General features: G+C 43.0%; 1 protein-coding gene across 6 annotated transcripts in view; it reads left to right on the forward strand.

Moving 5' to 3' along the window:
- The first annotated feature begins 2,201 nt into the window (after positions 1 to 2,201).
- LOC121862138 (sodium-dependent neutral amino acid transporter B(0)AT3-like) overlaps positions 2,202 to 22,012 on the forward strand; it is a 71,047-nt gene continuing 51,236 nt past the window's right edge. For all 6 annotated transcript variants that reach the window (XM_042360163.1, XM_042360161.1, XM_042360159.1 and 3 more), the window contains exon 1: positions 2,202 to 2,549. In XM_042360163.1, the coding sequence (XP_042216097.1) occupies positions 2,309 to 2,549 (241 nt within the window). In that variant the 5' untranslated portion in view covers positions 2,202 to 2,308. The remainder of the gene's footprint in view (positions 2,550 to 22,012) is intronic.

Raw genomic sequence — 22,012 nt, forward strand, 5'->3', positions numbered from 1 at the left:
GTCATTTTACATTTTATATTCCAAGAAAAGAAATACCGTAGTAAAATTATCGTAGACATTTTGAGATTACGAGAAGTGTCTGACTGAGAGTTACTTGAGGTCTAAAAGAGCTGGGTCAAGGTGTTTCGATTTTTTTTCTTCTTTTCTTTCATTTTCTTTCACACTTTGGTTTCCTTTTGTGGATGGGTAGGGTGTGTTGTGTGTGTGTGTGTGTGTGTTTTGTGTGTGTGTGTGTGTGTGTGTGTATTTGTACGTACATGATTTGTGTATGCATGTACGTATTTATGTATGTATCAGTATAAGACAGCATTGATACATGGAAATACAGTATATGTATAAATATAAACAGACACATCATACAGACACCACCATCCCAGTACCTTGACCCAGTACCTTGACCCAGTACCTTGACCCAGTACCTTGACCCAGTACCTTGACCCAGTACACCAGTCGTGAGTTGAACTTGAATGACCGGGGTAATCGAATCCACCGCAGCTGATTTCCTTTTCGCTCTTTTATCACCGTCGTCTTGGTGGTCTTGTCAACATCGCTACTCCAGTCTTTCCGATACTTGTTGACAGGAGACCTTGCTTGATCTACGCCAGGAATTGTGTTTTAGTGTAGGTTTTTATGATTTGTTATTATTATTATTATTATATTTTCCTTGTTGTTGTTGTTGTTGCTGTTGCTGTTGCTGTTGTTGTTGTTGTTATTGTTGTTCTTCTTCTTTTCCTTATTATTATTATTATTATTATTATTATTATTATTATTATTATTATTATTATTATTATTATTATTATTATTATTATTATTATCATTATTATCATTATTATTATTATTATTATTATTATTATTATTATTATTATTATTATTAATCTCTTAAACTAGGATGTGTATGACCGTAGAACAATTATCGTGCGGTTAACTTTCCTCCAAGACGGTTCACTGACTTCAAGAGACTGTTGGTGGTGGTGATGGTAGTGATGGTGGTAGCGAAGCGTGATGTAAATATTGAACGGTTACACAGAATCTCTTATTGACAATTACGAGGTACTGTTTATTTGGTGATTTAAAACTCCACCTGGTGACCTCTAATTACCTGCTTGATGACCCCTTACCTGGTGACCTCTAATTACCTGCCTGATGACCCCCGTATCTGGTGACCTCTAATTACCTGCCTGATGGCCCCCTACCTGGTGACCTCTAATTACCTGCCTGATGGCCCCCTACCTGGTGACCTATAATTACCTGCCTGATGAGCCCCTACACCGTCTAGGTCAAGGGTCATTTATTGTGTCTAAAAATCAACGGACTTAACCACAAATGTGATTCCTGGTAGAGGTGTACAGGATGGTAATGCTCAAAGGTCCGTTCTGGTTTGGTCTGCTTCCCCCCTGCATGTAATTACTTGTTACACCAGGGATGCGGTTGCCAAGAGGATATAGCACTCACCTCATATCGTAAGGGTCGCTAGTTCGAGCCAGATGCACCCCTTCCCCTTCCTACCCCCACCCCACCCCACCCCATCCCTCTATAGTGTGTCATCCTGGTGTGAATTACAAGTACCTGACTTTACAGTTTAGGAGGGTAAGGGGAGGTCAAGTACAGTGCCGTCCATAGTGCCTCATTGTGTACCGAAAGTCTGATATTTATGGCACATAATACATACATACACACTTACATACATATATACACACATACATCCAGACACATACACACATTCACACACACACATACACACACACACACTCCTTGGCACGTGGATATTGTATGCGCAGATATTTACACACATGCACACACACACACACACACACTTTTTATTTATCATTCCGCCATCTGTCAGCTTATTATCCGCCCCGACGTTTGGTGTGTCCTTCGTTACTTTATTTCCTTTTGTTTCTATCATTTTCACCACTTATCACCTGACTGCCGTTTGGTGTATGGAGGGTCACTACTCAGCGTGAGTCTTCGCCGAGGCTCGACCTTTCCTCATCAGTAAGATATAAAACAAAAAAATTTCACACATATCTCGCTGGAAATACGGTGCAACTCTGTGACCTTATTCCATGGGTCTATCCGTCTGAGGTCATGTAGGTCCCAGAGTGTAGACAGTGGTGGCCTGGGCCGAATGGAAGGGGGGGGGGGTGAAGAGATGGGAGGGGACTGTGGGTGGACAGGAGCCAAGATACAGCAACGCTCGGCAGAGGTTCAGTACAACATTGGTAACCCGCGCGTGAGGACCTCCTCGACTGCTGTCTGCCTACCCCTTGTGCTTGTGTTTAATAACTGCAGTGGTTGGTGTTGTAGCATGGAGGCCAAGAGACATCTGCCGAGGCCTGTGAACCTAGAGGAGGCTGACGATGGTGTGGTTGAGTTCTCTCCCTTGAAGCAGGATGATGACGAGGGCACGGTGACCATCGAGGTGCCTGTCGCCGAGGAACGCGCGGCATGGGGCTCCAAGATGCAGTTTATGCTCTCGTGTATTTCCCTCTCTGTGGGGCTGGGCAACGTGTGGCGTTTCCCCTACCTGGTCCAGCAGGATGGTGGAGGTAAGCTTTTTTATTACCCTCCGTCTGCCCGCCGCCTGTAGGTAGATTAAACTAGATAAAAAAGTTGTTGCAAATGTCGGTAAGTACGCACCGCGCACCTTCTGAACCGCGTGTCTACACAGCGCTGACGGTGAACGATCGGTAGCTTACCTCACCTCGTGCTGGGTAATGAGGGTGTGTTGTGTGCAGGACGCTGACGAGGTGACAGTAGGAGGTGTTGTGACCACACTCACGACGTGGCCGATTTATTGTGGGCCTCCAGACCACACCGCTGGGGGGGTCAAAGCCCCGGCACCGACTACTGCACCACACTGCGCCTCCCACACCACACCTGCCAAAAGCGCTTTTATACTCAATTACCTGTAGCTCCGGCTGGTAGGGGGAGAGGGTTGGGAATATTTTAACTGTACATAATTATGTAAAGTAAAGTAGTATTTTAATAAGCTGGTGCTGGTACGACTTGTATTCTGTAGTTAATCATAACACAAGTGAATAATATTATTAATAACCTATGCCTGATCACTTGCCATTAACTGATTATTTATACACGCAAGATTATTAAATATTTGTGTACAGTTCATCTCGTAGTGAGGACAACCACAACACAACAGACGACACACACACGACGTTTTCTGTTCACCCTCTGAGAGATATTTAGATGTATGAATTACTATCATAAAAAACGGTGGGGGGAGGGAGGTGGTGTACTTAACTCTTATCACTCGTTTATGACGCCTCCAGAAGCTGGTACTCAAGATGGCTTTAAGAATCAAGATGAAGGGCGATTGTTAACGACGTAGGAAATTGTTAGACATGTAACGTGGGAGGAATTTGTCAATATTGATGTTATAATGTAATTTGGCATCACCTAAACAATAGATCCAGTTTACTTCGCCTGATTAACCTAACCTAACGCTAATCTAACCTCCTGGGTTGCGTAAGGGGGGTTAATCATCAGGTGAATCACTTGTTGGGTATTATGAAACAACTGCTTGAGAGAGGAAGAAACAATAATTATAAGTCATTGTAGACTTTAAAAAATACTGAAGGCACAATCCCTCCCAATCTACAGGGACGTAATTGAGTGATTAGAAGTTGAAGTTTTACCATGAGGAACTGTACAGTCCCCTTCACTAGTGCGTTTACAGGGGCTGGTCGTCTGGTTTTGTGCAGTGTGGCGGCCCTGTGTTTGTTTACATTCGACAAAAGGAAATTTGCGCCTTGTAAACATACTATGGAATCAAATTAAATAAATATATCAACGATAATGATTTGTGGAATGTTTATATGACCAGCCCCCCCCTGTAAACGCACTAGTGAAGGGGACTACTTGTGGGATTTTGTGTAGTGAATTGTGTTTTGGGATTTTATTTTGCAGTGGGAAGGATTTTGGTTTGTGGGATTTTTGTCGTGTGGTAAATATTTTGTGGTGGGATTTTTGTCCTGTGGGAAATATTTTATGGAGTTTTTGTCCCGTGATCAGAGCTTTGGCAGGGGGGCGTTTGAACTCTGGAGCCGACATAAACTGCGTAGTGCGGTGGAGGCGGAGCGCGGCCGTAGACTGCGTGTGTCTGTCTGTTTGTCTATCTGTCGGTCTGTCTGTCGGTCTGTCTGTCGGTCTGTCTGTAGGATGATAGTTAAGGTTAATAATACAATACAAGAGCTCCGAGTACTAATGATTTTTTTATACACCACAACAAATTAAAACAAGGATGATGATGCGGTAACCGGACTTGTTAACCAAAAAAAACTCCCTCACATCCAATAAATAAATTTCAGCCAGGTCAGGAAACTTGCACATTAATGGTGTTTAACTTAGACAAAAAAAACAACAATAATAGACATATGTTATGGTGTGGGTCTGTATAGTTCTATTGGATGTGTGTTTGTTTGTTATAGGTCAAGGTTACAGCTGAAGGACCACATGTACCTGTAGATTTGATTATTTGTTTACATGTGATATAGGGCATTGCTCGTGTGTGTGTGTGTGTGTGTGTGTGTGTGTGTGTGTGTACGTACTGAGCGAGATACTGACAACAGGGAAGAGTTACGTACATTGTAGTGATTAAAAATAAGTAGATATAACGAAAATAATAATGGTGAAGTAATAATGGAAATAATGGATACAAAAATAAACTACAGTCCTATTGTATTGTATTTTGAGGTGGATAAATATTGATAAAATTATAAGGCATAATTTTGGTGTAGTGTTTAAGACATAACTGTTTTAAAACGTTCTTAACCTCTCTTAAGTTAAGGTTTAAACACACTAACCTACTCTAACCTACTCCAACCTAACACTAACCTACTCCAACCTAACCTCAACATCACAACCTGTCTGCCCCATTATGTAGCGCTGCCAGACACAAGAAGTGAAAAACCTGGCGAGTGGCAGGCAGCGCTGTGGTCCTACCTTACCTGCCTCTCCCCCCCTCCTGACCTTCTCCTCCCCCCACACAGGTAGACTTGTCTGTCTCTCATGTGTGGCCGTATTTACACTACCACATCATATATAGTACTATACACAATATGCGCGCGCACACACAAAATAAACGGTATATCTCGTGTCTGTTTTTGCTGCCTGCCTAGACACACACACACACACACACACACACACACACACACACACACACACACACATACACACACACACACTCATCCAGGAAAAGGTTGAGGTTAAAGATAAGATGAAATTTTAAGTGATGCCTGAAAATATGTATCCTGTATCTAAACACTTATAATGGTCCTAGTGAGTGAATCATCCTTCTTCACTCAACGTGCATGACTGGGGCGACTTTCTATCTACCAATGTGTGTGTGTGTCAGGAAGATTTTGTCAATGGCGTCTCAATTATGGCGGCGGTAAAATAGAACTTGTATGTAAGGCCACTGAAAAAAAATAAAGTATCTTGTCAGCCTTCCTTCTCTCATTTTATGAACCCTGAGATTCATGAACCTTTGAATCCGAGACCTTACACAGTTGCATCATCTATGAACCCAACACACTCGGATTCACAGGTTAGGGTTCATGGTTGGGTTAGGTTAGGTCTCATTGTTTGGCAAGAAGGACTGACAGTAGACTATATTTCGTGACTGATGCAATAATTTGGCGTTATTAATGGCACTCTGGCCATGTCATCCAGCAGGGGAAGGGAGGGGGGAGAGGTGAGGGAGGAGGGAGGGGTAAGGGGGGAGAGAGGGGTAAGGGGGCGCCGAGGACGTATCTCATGACAACCTCACTACACACACACACACACACGCGGTGGCTGAGAAGTTACTGTACTGGGATGGGAAACCTCATGTCCCAGGTTCGAATACACGGATCACATGAGGATTAGGTTAAGTTAGGTTAGCATGTTTACTATTAATCTCTTGAGTACAATGATTTAACCCCTTGAGTACGATAACTTAACCTCTTGAGTACGATGACTTAATCTTTTGCGTACGATAACTTAACCCTTGAGTACAATGCCATATCGTACTCAGGGGTTAAGTCATCGTACTCAAGGGTTTAAGTTATCGTACGCAAGGGTTAAGTCATCGTACTCAAGGGTTAAGTCATCGTACTCAAGGGTTTAAGTTATTTTACAATTTACACAAACGCACAATCCTATCTGATTATCGTAAACGGTAGAGTAATTTACACAAACTCCGCATGTAAACATATTTTATTTTGTTTATCTTAATGTTTTATCATATTTTTTCATTTTATTTTCTCTGCATTTGTCATTTCACAGCAGGAAGCAGACAGTAAAATTTGACCCCACATTTACGAGCAGATAACCTAACCGAACCTAACCTTGATGATAACTTGTGAAAAAATATGCGTCTGATTTATTACTATTGTTTTTATTATTATTATTTTATGATAATTTGTTATTATCATTGTTTTTTATGATGGAACTGATTCAGGAATTGTCTCTGACTGGTTCGTTGAATTTATAAAGGAAATCTTTATGTTATCGTGAGAAATATCTTATTCTTATTGTCATGGGAAATATGTCGTACAGGTGTGATTATATGGAAACATGTACAGGTGTGATTATGAGGAATATTTCGAACAGGTGTAATTATGGGGAACCTTAATGATGGCTTGCCTGTACAACTGGATCACCTGAAGATTAACCCCATCACCTTTCATGGTAATATTTAACACCCCAACATAACCTAAATTAATTTAATCAAACGTAATCTAACCTTACCTAACTTTACCTTAACTAACCTAACCTGAATCCACGATAATGTGTCAATATGTATGAAGGTTATACTGAATGAATATCTATCTTTTTATCTCTATATAATCTTTTGTCTTAGTCATCTGGTCTCTTAAAATGTTGCTTCAGCTGATGTCCACGAATGATTCCTTTACTTGTCGGTTTTCACTATAAAAATTGGGTTAGGTTAAGTTATTTGACCCGCCAGTCAAGGTCACGATACGCTGTTGGTCAAGTAGGGGGGTGGGGGGTGGACACAGTCTAGACGAGTGAGAGCATTCTGCTTGATGGGTGACACACACACACACACACACACACACACACACACACACACGATTGATAAACGGACACGTGTAATCAGGAAACGTCTTTATATCTGACAAGGAAAGGTTAACGTGTTACTGTTGGCGAGTTAAATATGGTTAGGTTAGATCACCGGAAAATAACTCTCCTCCCCCCTCGGTTTATATCACTCCAAGATTAACCACCTAACATTAACCTAACCCTCCCCTAGGTAAGGTTAGAGGGTTTAATCAACAGGTGATATAAGGGGGGTTAATATTCAGGTGTTAATGTTTGTTTTCTTTAACCACTATTGACCCGACGAACACTGATCCCTATATAAATGAATCACATAAAAGTAATGACCACTAAATGGTTCATAATACCCACTCCTGTCTAATGATTCTTATCACAGTATTATCAGTTTTAACCCCTTGTGTACTGGGGCCTCTGAGGTGAATAAAATCACTTGAGTTAACTAAATAAACTATAAGTTATGTCCCCGTAGTGTAGAAGAGGTTCATGGGGTCGAAGCACCTAATGAATCATACTGTGTTAGGTGAATTAAATAAAGAAACGGGGGGAAAAAGTCAAATTGTTTACAGTCAAGCCTTTGTACACCCAAGAGACGAACTCACCATAAAGGGGATGGTATTTCCTGACCACTGACTAACACTGCATCGTCTGTATCTCGGGGTGAGAGGGGAAGCTACAGTCTTACGTGGATATAGTCATCACAGATCATCACTTGTGGATGATGCTGGATGAGTCAGGATGGTGGGAGGTGAGTGACGACATAGCTGGGGTGCATGAGAGGGCCTGGACGTGACCCTCGTGTGTGTGTTGGTCATGCGGCGGCGTGTCTCAACATTTAACTACAGAGTCTACATTAACTTTTGAGGGTTTAAAAACTCCGTTCATACAATTACAGTATATAATTTACGGGTCATCAGCTTTTTGTTGAAATTTTCTCTCATCCTTTTGGTGTCACTGAACATGTGAGGTGAGGTGAGCAGTGGCCGAGTGGATATAACACTCCCCTGCTGACTCAAGTATCGTCGGTTCGAGTCCTCAGGGCTGCACTCAGTGGGGTGCCCCCAGTCGACCCAGTTACTGAGTGGGCACATGACTGTACAGTTGGGGAAGTGAAAACCGGTACAGTAGCGGCAACTGTCTCCTTATCTAACGAAGGTTTCAGCCACACCTTAGGGAGCCAATATAAGGATGGTAATAATGTTTGGCATTGTGTTAGTAGTGCCTCAGGTACTAATTAACACTGAGGTAATTATCATGATAAGAGTAACAATAGGTGCAGGTGCTCGAGGGACACGAGCTGTGAGGTGCTCCAATCTGTCTTCAATAAACCATTTATGTGCGGGAAGCTTCCGGCGTTATACCAGCCAGGTCAGGATGTCACGTGACCAGCAGTAGTGCCACCACGTGGTACTGTGGCACAATGTGGTCGTTGGGTAGTAGTGCCACGTGGTTCTTGAATATTGCTATCAGTCGGTGTTTTAATAGTGGCACCACGTGGGCACCAGTCATGTAACTGTGGCCATAATGTGATCTTTGAGTAGTAATAGGTGGCACCCCGTTGTACCTTAATGATGGAAGCAACTGAAAATTGGTGCCAATTTTTTTCTATCTGAGTGACAGTGGTAACACCAGTCAGCCTGGGGCACTCGGCGGTCCTTCAGTAGTGGCCTCGTGTGTTGCAGGAGTAGCATGTGGGAGCGTGTTGGGCGGCGGGGGGAACACTGCGCGCTCTGGGGGGGTGGCGTCTGGCAGCGGAGCGATGGCCTGGGGAGGGGAGGGGTGTTGGCGGGCGAGGACGAGGAGTGGTGGCGGGGAGAGTAGGTGGGGTGTAGGAAGGAGGGGGTTCGTCTGGCACCCTTGAACCCTCCTCCGGCACTGAATTACGTGACCCTTCAATTGATTTTGTGTACTACCGGGTGTCGTATGTCCTGTGGTACTCACACTAAGTCACCCGGAAGATGTGTGTGTGTGTGTTTGTGTGTGTGTGTGTGTGTGTGCGTGCGTGCGTTTAGGCAGCGGCTCTTGGTGCAGGGATACACTTCATTAATCACACACTGAATTAGGGTCTCATAAAGATTAGGAACAACCAGCTTATGTCACTTAATTATTAGACACCTTAACCCAACCCAACCCAACAACCTAACCTAACCCCCCCCAGGTAGCCATAGGGTGAAATAAGCTGGGGGGGGTGTGCCTTATCTTCACATGATCCGGAACTTGATAGGAATGTTATGTTCTTGTGGCTGCCGAGACGAGAGAGATATGAGACTCTCGGGATTATTTCCAGACAGGGTTGCAGAGACACGGGATGATAAGAGATAAGAACTCACTGATAACAAGGAAGAATAAAAAGACGGAGAAGAAGAGAAAAAACAAAAAATATCGGGTCTCAAAATAAGTGAAGGAGTTAATGGTCGTGATTTTTATTATTGTATTTTTTTTTAGAATATTGCCTTGGAGATGGTGTGTGTGTGTGTGTGTGTGTGTGTGTGTGTGTGTGTGTGTGTGTGTGTGTGTGAAGAGTTACTCCTTACACATAACTCTTAGTTTGAGAGAGTCGAGGATGACGTACCTAAGCCTCGAACATAATACTTGGGATCATCATGGCCGAGTTTTGTATGTGTTGTTATTGTTGATTTCGTCTCATTATGTTTTCGCTATGTCCGCCTTCAGGAGTCTTCAGGAGTGATTAGCCCCTCAGCTTAATTTCACCTCCTGACGGTAACCTAACCTAACCAGCAAGCTAGTACCTAATAGATACCAAACTAGAAACTGTCTCTGAAGCTTTCCCTAAACTAAAAAGCAAACTAGGATATTCGCTATTGAGTTGGCCATGCTATGATTCCTATATTCCGGTGTAATAGCCGACTAGCAACAGGTAAATAGTCCGCTGGTGTATGAGTATTTTTAGAAAGGTCGAAAATGTTATATATATATGAGAGAGAGAGAGAGAGAGAGAGAGAGAGAGAGAGAGAGAGAGCATTCGGTAGTAAGTGTTTAAGAGCCGAGTGGTGTCCTTAGGGGGAGGGGGAGGAGGAGGAGGGGTATATGTTCGCTGTCAGCAGTTCTAGACCAGGTCCTGCTGACGTTGCCCCCTCTCCCCCCCCTCCTCTTCTTCTGCCCCCCCCCCTCTCCTATCTCCCTCCCCTCCTCCTCCTGCTGCTGTTATATTGGGTGTTGGGGGGAGGGGTGTGGCGTGCGCGCTAGAGAATGGTGGGGGTTTAGACGTTGGGGAGGGGAAGAGGTGTGTGTGTGTGTGTGTGTGTGTGTGTGTGTGTGTAGGTCCATTGTATTGTTGTCAATTCTTAAGGTGTCGTCGATATGAATACTGTGCCACACACACACACACACACACACACACACACACACACACACACACACTTACAGGTTGAGGCGACATAACTCATTAGTTCAGGGTAAAATTAGTCAGCTGCGGACCTACCTAACAAACTTACTAACGTGCAAACTGGGTACCGGGGGAGGCATTTAACGTTGTGTTTAAGGTAGGTACATAGGACGTCAATATTACCTGTCTAATATATATATTTTGGGGTAAATTTTATGAATTGTCAGTTTGTTTTTGTTTTTCCTCTGGAGATTTTGTTTTTTGTTAATTATTATTATTTTTATTTTGTATTTATCATCAGTGTTTTTATGTGTTTTTGTCTATTCTTTAATTGATTTTTATTTCATATATGATTTTTAATTTGTACGTTCATTGATGTGTATACACGTATTTGTTTATAATGTAAGCACACACACACACACACACACACACACACACACACACACACATGTATACATACCCAGATAGGTAGAGGTAAGAACGTTCACAGTCATCCACGTACACAGATAAATTGGTCCACAAACGCACGTGTACGGACTTAAATGTGTTGACAAACGTTTCCTTGGATACACACACACACACACACACACACACACACACACACACACACACACACACATACACACACACAACATACACAAGAAACCCGTGTAGACACTTATGTGTAAAGTTCACCAGCGTGCGCGTGTGTACGTGTATGTATGTGTGTGCATGTGTATGTATTAGCGCGTGTAAGAGTATTGATTTTCAGGCGTGGGTGAGAGAGTTGGGGGAGAGCACAGGGAGGGGGAAAGAGGGAGGAGGGAGGAACAAGTGAGGGAGGAGAGCTGTACTGCACACACACACACACACACACACACACATGACTGTTCAACCCTCCCAAACACACTTCCACTTACACTCTGTGTGTGTACCTACCTACCTGGTCCTGTTAAAGTAATAATAACAAGGTTGAGTTCCCCCTGAATGTGTCAATTGTACCCTCACCCCCCTCCCTCTCCTCCCCCTGCCCCTCCTCTCCTCCCCCTGCCCCTCCCACTTCCTCTATCACACTTTGGGCGACCTTGGACATCCGGTCGTCTACCCCCCTACCCCTTCTCCCCTCCTTCTTACCCCCTCCCCTTCTCCCTCCCCCTTTCTCTCTTCCTTCCATTTTGCTTCTTCATCCTATTTACTCTCCTACTCCCCCTTTCTTTACCTCTCTCTCTGTCTGCCTGTTCTCTTCCCCTCAAGGTAAATCAATACCGTACCCTAGTATGGTTGTAGTGGCGATTGTTGTTAGTGGTGTTTTTTGTTAGTGGTACTGAGTGTTGTTGTTGGTGGTGATTGTTGTTAGTGGTGGTGGTTGTTGTTAGTGGTTGTTGTTGTTATTGCGATGCAAAATTGAGGGGAAAAAATCTTGAAAAACATAGACCAAAAAGTGTCTAAAAATCATGCAAAAATTAGCCAAGTTGTGACGAGACTTGAGTATAGGTAGGAAGCTTGAGTTTAAGTAGGAAGCTTGAGTATAAGTAGAAAGCTCGAGTACAAGTAGGAAGCTTGAGGGCATAAATCAAAGTTGCTCCTCGGAGGAAATAAGGAAACTTTTATATAAATAAAAGTTTAAAATTTCATCGGATATTTGTAAAGAAATTTCCTGGAAATTTTTTAAAAAGATATTGTAAGATTTTGGGTCAGTTTTGTTACGTTGTTAACTTAGGCTTTATTATTATTATTATTATTATTATTATTATTATTATTATTATAACAACTATTAACTAATATCAGTGTTATTATTTACTATTATATATTACCGGTATTATTGTTGTTATTAGTACTGTATTATTATTATTATTACTATTACTAGGTCAATACGCTGAGTGCTGTAATACCAAGCGTCAGTCACTTGCAACGTCTTGGACCTGATGCTACCAATTTATGGTCACACACACACACACACACACACACACACACACACACACACACACACACACACACACACACACACACACTAGCTTCTTGACACTTACCGCCAGCGAGTGTGTCGGATTAACCTAGTTTCTCATTCTGTGTGTGTGTGTTTTGACCAAGATAATTAGACTGTTACAAATGAACTGACTGTAAACTGAACTGACTGGTAACGGGTATTTGTCAGACAGACCTTACTGACTTAACTGATTCGGAGATTCGGAGACGTGCGTCATTCAGACACCTGTAGGCCAAGGTGTGTGAATGAGCAGGTGTGTGTATGTATGAATGCACAGCTGGACTTTGAGGGTTGTGACGTCATAACCTGTGTGTGTCTGTGTGTGTGTGTCTGTGTGTGTCTGTCTGTCTGTCTGTCTCTCTGTCTGTCTCTTCTGGCAACTTAATTTGAACCAGTAAAATGACTTGGAAAGGAAAAAAAATTATAAACAGAAAAAATAAAATTGTTTACCTATTTTTATAAGACTTGACTGGAAGGTATAGAGTTCAGGCCTCCACATGTTCGAGTTAGTATGGGTTCCAAAAATACGAGAAGCCCCCCCCGACCAACCAACATGACCCGCTTATTGGATGATGGCGGATTAGTGGGTGTCTTGGGGGGAGGGGGTGAGAGTGTTAGGGGGTGTCTCAAGTAGTTCCAAAGGGAGGGGGGGGAGTTTGGGGGAGGGGAAGTGTCATTAGCCAAGCATGTAGCGTCTTTGAACCGTGATTAAATTCCTCTCTCAATGAATGCTAAACTAATCCATATCATTGACTTAAGTGAAACCAATGAAAGAAGAAGAGCCATCAGACCACCATGGCAAAATCAACCTTCGAAATTCCCTAAAAAAAAATAAAAAAAAAACTTAAAATTATTTCCCCTTTAGTTGAGAACTGAGAGAGGGAGTGTAGTCTCAAGCCAAAGATAGCCCCTGGACACTACAAGGCCAAGATAGCCCCTGGACACTACAAGCTTGAGATAGCCCCTGGTCACAAGCCTAAGATAGCTCCTTGACACTACAAGCCTAAGATAGCCCCTGGACACTACAAGGCCAAGATAGCCCCTGGTCACAAGCTTCAGATAGCCCCTGCTCACTACAAGGCCAAAATAGCCCCACCACGAATAGTAAAAACACTTACGTAACCCACAATTGCCTTCATGCGTTTGGTTACTCAGTAAATCCCAGGACTCGAGGGATTATAGAGTACAATAACAGTATAAAGGATAGTATTTAATCCCCTGTAGTGGACATTGGATCCTCTGGGTTTGTTTTACAGGTCTTTTGTCACCAGAGGGCAGCAGCAGCGGGTCTAAATGGTGTTAAAGATTTCGATCGTGCTTGCTAGCGTGTTCGAATTCTCTCTCTCTCTCTTTCAGGTGATATTTTGACTCTTATGATTGTCGCTAATAAATGAAAAAACAAATAATAATAAGAAGAAGAAGAAGAAGAGGAAGAAGAACAACAACAGTAAGCAATACGATGATCTTAAGAGAACGGGAAGACGTAGACAATCGTTTGTTTATCTGTGTCAGTCTGGCAGGTAAACAAGAGACCGAGAAACTAGAGATTTCGTTGGTTCATTGGTCTCAGGTGGGCGGGGCAGGTGATTGGCCACGCCCCTACGTTGTCAGATAATTATTGTTTGGGTTGGGAAATATTGAGTGGATGGGGTGGGGTGGAGTGGGTGGGGTGGGGTGGAGTGGTGTGGGGTGGGGGTGCAGTGAAGCCTCCCCTGGTGTGAGAGTGGGCCGTGGGAATGGGGGATATCTTCCTTTGGTCGGTTAGTTAGTTACAGAAGGCATATATAGAGCTGACTGGTGTCTTAGTGGGTGGAAGGGGGGGAGGGGGATTAGGGTGGGATTTGAGAGGTGGAGATTAAAGGTAAGAGTAGAGGGCGGGTGGAGGAGTGAAGGTTGGGGGTGGATGGCAGGTGGAAGAACGAAGGCTGAGGGTGGAGGGCAGGTGAAGGCTGAGGGTGGAGAGGGCGTGGTCAGGGAGGCAGCAGGTAAGGCCGGGGTCTGGCCGCATGGTGCTGGGTGGAGCAGAGGAGACAAGCAAGCGGGTGGCCAGCTGGGGATTTTCCACTCACTGGCGGGGGATAGACCACTGGAATAACACACACACACACACAGCACTCTCTCCCTCCCACTTCCCTGCACCTCCTCCCCTTGCTAAATTCACATGAGATTAATGCACTGACAGACATGAGTGCCCAGGTGAAAATTCAATGGGCGATTGTACTGAGAGCGAAAACTGAACTGACATGACAATCGGCACCGGTTTGGGGAGACTGTGTGTGGTGTGTGTGGCCCGCTAAGTCTCCACGCATTCCATTGTTTCTTGCGTTATCTCTCTCTCTCTCTCTCTCTCTCTCTCTCTCTCTCTCTCTCTCTCTCTTTTATCTCACCAACTTTCATTCAGGGAGAGTTGTTGATACGAAGCAAAAAATAGTCTAATTGTCATCGTCCCTAAGTTGAAACATTTCACTCACGCTGGTGTTGATATTCTCTGCTGGTGTCATAAGCCTGAAGTTGCCAAATATCATCATTAACTCGAATACGCTGAATAGCTTCAAACATAGGCCCAGTATGGGCCAATAGGCCCGCTGCAGTTTCCTCCATTCTTATGTTCTTATAACAATTCCCTGTACTGGCAAACAAATTAAATGTAATCACGAACATTTTATTATTTTTTATGAACATTTCTAGAGATAAGATTTGATGATATTTATTTAGTATTGTAAGAAGAAATATTAATTTAAGGCTGGAGGGAGTGTGAGTAATCATAACCAGTTTGGTGTAATCAGTATATACTTGTCGCCACGTCGGCACTACACTGAGGTAAATTTCCTGTTTCGCTGTTATATTTTGTTTTTATTCATTTGGTAGAGGGATTAAAGAGGTCCAGTTGTTTTAGAATAGTAAAGAGAGAGCTAGAATATGCACCGAGTTGGTCAATGTTAAAAAGATACCACGCCACGATTCAGTTATGTCGAGTGGTTTTAAAGATATAATAGCTCAGTAGTCTTGTTCGTCGTATTTTTTTAACACCTGTCATCTTGCTTCATTCAAGCTTCCCACTTCGGCCGCCAGAGTGCGTCTTCCATAATGAGATAACTTCAATACTACAGCAATACCAATTTCTTCTGTAATCTGAGAGTGTGGTAAACCTGAAGGGTATTTGGTTCAGTTATGGCGGGAGAGGATTGTTGTTATCGTACATGGAGTATTAACAAAGACTGAGGCAGTATCAACCACGATTGAGATAAAACAGCGTCACCGCACCAGGGAGTTGGGGTAGGGCTCCCGTGTCTTGGCTCGCCACTGATAGGAGCTTTGGTCAGCATTAACTCATCGTGACTGAGGTTATCATAATTATGGATTATATGTTGAACGTAAACATTATCTTACAGGAAGTAAATGTTTTACAAAAATCTGAGGTTTTGATTCGAACCTGGGCTAGCGGATGCCCTGTGGTGTGGCGTATTATGACGCAGTACTCCTTATCTTCACATCTTTGTCATTTACGCAGTTACGCAGGATGTTCTTAGAACATGTATGGAGGTCCCGCTGCTCATGTACTGTACACTGTTCTAGTTGTTACTGTATACAAGTTCTGGCACTGTTCTCTGCATTTCTGGTGTTGAAACCACTTCTGGAGGCTGGACACTCGCCAGCGTGGCTCGGGTGATGAGGACATCTCGGCGATCTCTTTCTCTGACAATGATGTTGTCAATGAGATGCCAGTGTTTGGATCTTGGGTGTTGCCACGAACCCTTGAACTTGTCGGCCTGCCTAAACAAGGTATTGGTGATAGTGAGGTTGTGTGCTGAGGAGGAGTAGGCCGTTGGGGTTACACTTGCCTCGTCCATTTCTCCCTATAGTACCCTGCCAAATGTCAGCGTCTCTGCCAACTCTAGCATTGAAGTCACCGAGGAGCACAACCTTATCTTCCCTCCTCATCCAGTCTTGGGGCTCACACTTGCATTGCTTTCATCCGCCGGCTAAGTTGTTGGGTTTCCGTGGTGGCACCCCCCCCCCCTCCCCCACACAAACATACACAACTGCATTATCTTACAGTTCCCGGAGGCTTCTTTCCAACACGTCACGCCCTTATAAACACTTAACACCTTCAAACAAGTTTTGCTCTTTGTAATCCGAATAACGTAAAGCGAGCGTATGACGTCATCACCTAGGCGCCAGACTGCGTAGCGTGACGTCACTGGCATTCACCTGATCCTGGGACACAGTCACTAAAGGGAACAGGTTTAGGGTTGTTTACCTGTGTGTGTGTGTGTGTGTGTGTGTGTGTGTGTGTGTGTGTGTGCAAACAACTAACTCTATGACTTGTCTGATTATGTTGTTTACCTGTGAGACTTTTTCATGTTTTGTAGTGACTGTATCTGTGTTCCTAAGTAATTTCCTTCCGGGGATGTGATTGAGGTGTTGATGTAAAAGTCTCTATAAGCAACAGCGGTACGGGCAGTCGTGAGCGCCAGGCGTTTGCTGCTTCGTACTGTAACAACAAAAGACTTTTATGTACACAAGTGGATATGTGATACTTTTTATGGTTAACTTTATCTTTGTGAATTTTTTAAGGGAGAGAGAGAGAGTTTGGTCTTAAGCGTATGAGCTGTAAGTAATTAACATCATACCTAACCTAACCTAACCAATCTCATTTACTTACAAATTTAGTCATATTCAAGTAGCAAGCGAAAATTGTATTAAAAAATTAAAAATAAGTCATCTTTTTATTTTTTTTAACAAACAGAAAGTAAAGGAGAAAGTCACGTATGTCTCAACCTATAAATTAACTCAGCGAGGCGTCTCCATGCTGATTCCTGGCGCAAGATGTTGCTGATGTAAGGTGTATGTTATTGGTGAAGAACAATGGTGTGTGTGTGTGTGTGTGTGTGTGTGTCCAATCCTCGGGCAGGGTGAAACTATGGGCAAGTTTCTTTACGCTATTTGCCTCTGTCTACCCAGCAGTAATTGGGAACCTGGATGTTAATCGATTTGCGGATCGTGTTCCGGGGTAATGAATAGCCAGTGCAGTTGGCGAGTTGTCCGGTCTTCTCGGACTATATTCCTTGACGCTGGGTCATGCAGCTCGTTAACTTGGGGTGTGGTTGTTGTGTTGGCGACAGCTTCTACACCTTAACAAATTCATGCCTAGGAGGCCCTTGGGCCGGCCATCCTCGATTTCGAGGGGCTTCCATTACCATTATGTGTGTTGTAACTTGAGCAGAAAAGTCATCAACCCTTTCAGATAACCTCGGGATAATAATAATAATAATAATGATAATAATAATAATAATAATTTAACACACACACACACACACACACACACACACACACACACACACACACACACACACACACACACACACACACACACACACACACACACACACACACACACAGCAGAAACGCGAAAACCAAAAAATCAAATCCAGTTTAAAGAAATGTTTTATACTCAATGGGAAAAAAACAACTCTTGAGCACGTCACCCCCTTCTTGGTGAGGGTGTGTGAGACGGCCACTGTTTATGACCCCAGCTACCACTCGGGCCTATCCCTTTAAGGACGACTCGTTATGAATTACTCGATTAGGATTGATTCCCAGCCAAAGGGTAACTTATGTAGCTACCGTGGTGGAGGGAGGGGGTTGATGAGGGGGAGGGGAAGGAGGGGGTAGGGGGAAGGGAGGGTAGGGTAGGGGGTAGGGTGTTAGTGTGCTAAATTTGAGTGTGTTGGTCCAGATCACATGAAGATTAGCTCCCCCTTCCCCCAGTCCAATCCTTTCCATCTTATTTTACCTTTAGATTAACAACCCTAATCTAACCTAAACTAACTTAAGCTAACCTAATCTAACCAAAGCTAACCAAAGCTAACCTAAATCTAACCAAAGCTAACCAAAGCTAACCTAACCCGACTGTTGTTGAGTGAGTTGGTCGCGTCTTTAAACAACTTAAAAGACATTGTTGTATTTTCTTAATGTATTTCTGGAACCTTTGCTAAATCTTTACTTTCTACACTAGACAACAAGTTTAAAATGTGTGTGTGTGTGTGTGTGTGTGTGTGTGTGTGTGTGTGTGTGTGTGTGTGTGTGTGTTTCATACTAGTAGTTCCTGGACTCTACGCCAGAGGTCTATACCACCCCCCCTCCCCTCCCCACAGTGTCAATATAAATAAACCAAGATAGATAATAGACTCAAGTGCATATGTTTGAGTGACCTATTGGCCCTGATTCAAGATAGATGACACTCAATTAATGGTTTATGTGGGTTTAATCCCCTTGTTTTAGGTTAGAATAAGAGAGAATTGTTCTAGTTTTTTTTATATAAACAGAGAACATATAACCTGAATCTGATTTGGACGAGTAATAATTCTTGTCCTGGTTTTATTATTATTTTTTTTGTGATGTTTTTGTTTTTGTTCCTCCTTGTGACGTCATGTGTGAGAATAAACCTGAAGGCGACGACGAAGAAGAAGCTCTGTGTTGTGTCTTTAAATCGCTTTAGTCTCGCCTTTAGCCAAGTACTGTGACGGTGGGGTTAAGACTCGTGTGTGTGTGTGTGTGTGTGTGTGTGTGTGTGTGGGTGTGTGTGTGTGTGTGTGTGGCTTCTCTTTCCGCATCCGTGTTGGCTCCTGTCTGACTCACACCACTTATGTCTCTTTCTTCTCCGCCATCATCACTACCACCACACACCACCATTACCATCACTACCACCATTTAAGAAAAAAAATTACCACATTTTTATGTTTTCCGTCGCAGTTATATAATTAGAGAAACACACACACACACACACATACACACACACACACACACACACACACATACGAAAATTATTTTTATTTTAATAGATAGATAGATAGATAGATAGATAGATAGATAGATAGATATAGTCTATTTTCTCTCCATGACACAAAGTTTATTTACCTCTGTTGACGATCACTTTCTCTGCCTGCAGGTAAGGTGTGTGTGTGTGTGTGTGTGTGTGTGTGTGTGTGTGTGTGTGTGTGTGTGTGTGTGTGTGTGGTTGATGACTCAGTTGGGTGTCCATTGGTGGTGATATTCGTAGGTTTATGGTGAGTAACCCCCAGCCAATACGCTGCCTCGGGGGAGGGGCGAAAGGGGGTGTTATAAGAAGCAGGTAATGAAACGAATGGGCGGAGGGGGAGAGAGGGAGAGAAAGAGAAAAAGAAGGGAGGGAAGGAGGCAAACAGTCAACACATGGCTACAATTACCCTCCCTCCCTCCCTGCCTGCCTGCCTATAAGGAATCAATACCATAATAAAGGCCTGGAAATCGATTCTTCGTTCTTTGTGGCGTCTCCTGTGTTATGGCGCCCTACTCGTTGCTGTTATTGGTGCTGCTGTTACTCTTGTTATTGGTGCTGTTACTCTTGTTATTGGTGCTGTTACTTTTGTTATTGGTGCTGTTACTCTTGTTAATGCTATTGTTGTTGATGTTATTTTGCTGCCACTGTTATTATTTTCCTTTGTTTTTTGTATTTAATTCTTCTTCTTCTTCTTCTTCTCTTATCGTTATTATTATTAGTAGTAGTAGTAATTTACCAGGTATTAACTATCTATAAGTATATACACATTGTAAGTACACTTATTTTATACTTTACACCAACATGTGGGTGACATAAGTGCCTGATGTTTAAAACTTTTTTATTACTTAACTTTTTGTACTTATCTCACGCCCGTGTATCTAGTAGACTAAACACTAGCGAAGGTTGAGTGAGAGAGAGAGAGAGAGAGAGAGAGAGAGAGAGAGAGAGAGAGTATATTATTATTATTATTATTATTATTATTATTATTACATGATGACGTCAGGCCCAGGTGACTAACTCTGGCTCTACCTGTGAATCTTTTAGTCATTAGCTTGTGTGGGGAGGGCGCTGTCTCTCCTCTCCTGTATATACATACATTAATACATTATCTGCTTGGGTATGTATACGTATATATCCCAGCTATGTATATATGAGTAGTCTTCTCAGTCTCTCTCTCACACACACACACACACATGCGTCGGTTAGTGTGTAACATAATACTGGTATAGGCCTACTTGTGTCTCCTCCCGTCGTAGTCCTAACATTTTGTGTGTGTGTGTGTGTGTGTGCGCCGTGGATACATAATCAGTGAACGCACACAACTATCTATCTACATGTATGTGTGTAAGTCTGGTCAGAAAATATATTCCTGATAGATCAGATGTCATAACCGTTGAGTCAGTGAGAGAGAGAGAGAGAGAGAGAGAGAGAGAGAGATTATATTTGGTTTGTGATTAGACACTAATTTTAGACGAAATTTTATTATCTCTCTCTCTCTCTCTCTCCATCAATGACCCATCTTGACACTTATCTTACACTACAGGTTAAATCTTTACCTCCCTGTGATTAATAGATATACGGGACACAATCCACATACCAATGTAGGACTCATTTATGGCCAATTACCAGGCATTGGGGATCCTACTTATATCCTTCGAGTACCTTGATGTGATACTTAAGGATTCTCGGAGGTGATGGTCGGTTAGGGTCCGTTAAGAACCAGTAAGAATCGGTTAAGAGCAAGTAATAGGTGGTAAGTGTGCCTGGAGCCTATGTTTGATGGTAACCAGTGTGTGTGTGTGTGTGTGTGTGTGTGTGTGTGTGTGTGTGTGTGTGTGTGTGTGTGTGTGTGTGTGTGTGTGTGTGTGTGGAGTGTGTGAGAGGTAGTAGGTAGGGTGGTGGTGTGTGTTGGGTAATGTCACAATTACTGGTACTTGATAAGTCTCTCTCTCTCTCTTTCTCTCTCAACACACACGCTCGAAATACATTCACTAACTTACTCATTTAGGAGAGAGAGAGAGAGAGAGAGAGAGAGAGAGAACGGGCCGGAAGTTCACTACGACCTCCACATTATGTAACAGGAGATACACACAGATACATATTATCAACACATGGCACATCCTCAAGGTCTGTCATGTGTACTGCTGTGTCCTTATGGCTGTGTTACGGTACTGTAGTATATGTGTCACAATAGCTGTAGGTAATGTGTCTATAGAACTATCTATCGGTGTTGTCACTATCTATCGCTAATGTCCTACAAATTAATAATCAATATAAATTATAATAAAAAATAAAAATTAAATAATAATAATAATAATAATAATAATAATAATAATAATAAAATACGAAAAAAAATCAATAGTGAGAAACGTATACAATATGTGTGTTGTGTTGCCAAAGTAAAAGAAACAATTGTGTGTAAATGAGGCAGAAAGTCAGATCAGCAACCTGGGACTTGGTCACATATGGCAGCAGGGTCTACCATTAGACAACACATTATGCTTCCAATATCTTTCCAGGCGGTAGTACCTCCCTGTTTGGTGGCTGCCTACTACCTACTACCTTAGTGAGAGATGGTCGCGGTTTAGGGAAGATCCATTGACTTACGGGGTTTAGTTTTGTTTTATTTCTCAGATGAAGTTATTGAGAGAGAGAGAGAGATTAACGTACTAACTATTGAGAACATTCAACCAGCTCGCCAGACCCAGACAGTCGGTGGCCTCAGGGGGTCTTGGCTCAGTGACCAGTTAATAGGTATATACCAGGATACCCACGTCCCGGGCAGCACCAGTCACGT

The sequence above is a fragment of the Homarus americanus genome, unplaced genomic scaffold, assembly GCF_018991925.1.
Source record: "Homarus americanus isolate GMGI-L3 unplaced genomic scaffold, GMGI_Hamer_2.0 scaffold25013, whole genome shotgun sequence".
Lineage (NCBI taxonomy): Eukaryota > Metazoa > Arthropoda > Malacostraca > Decapoda > Nephropidae > Homarus > Homarus americanus.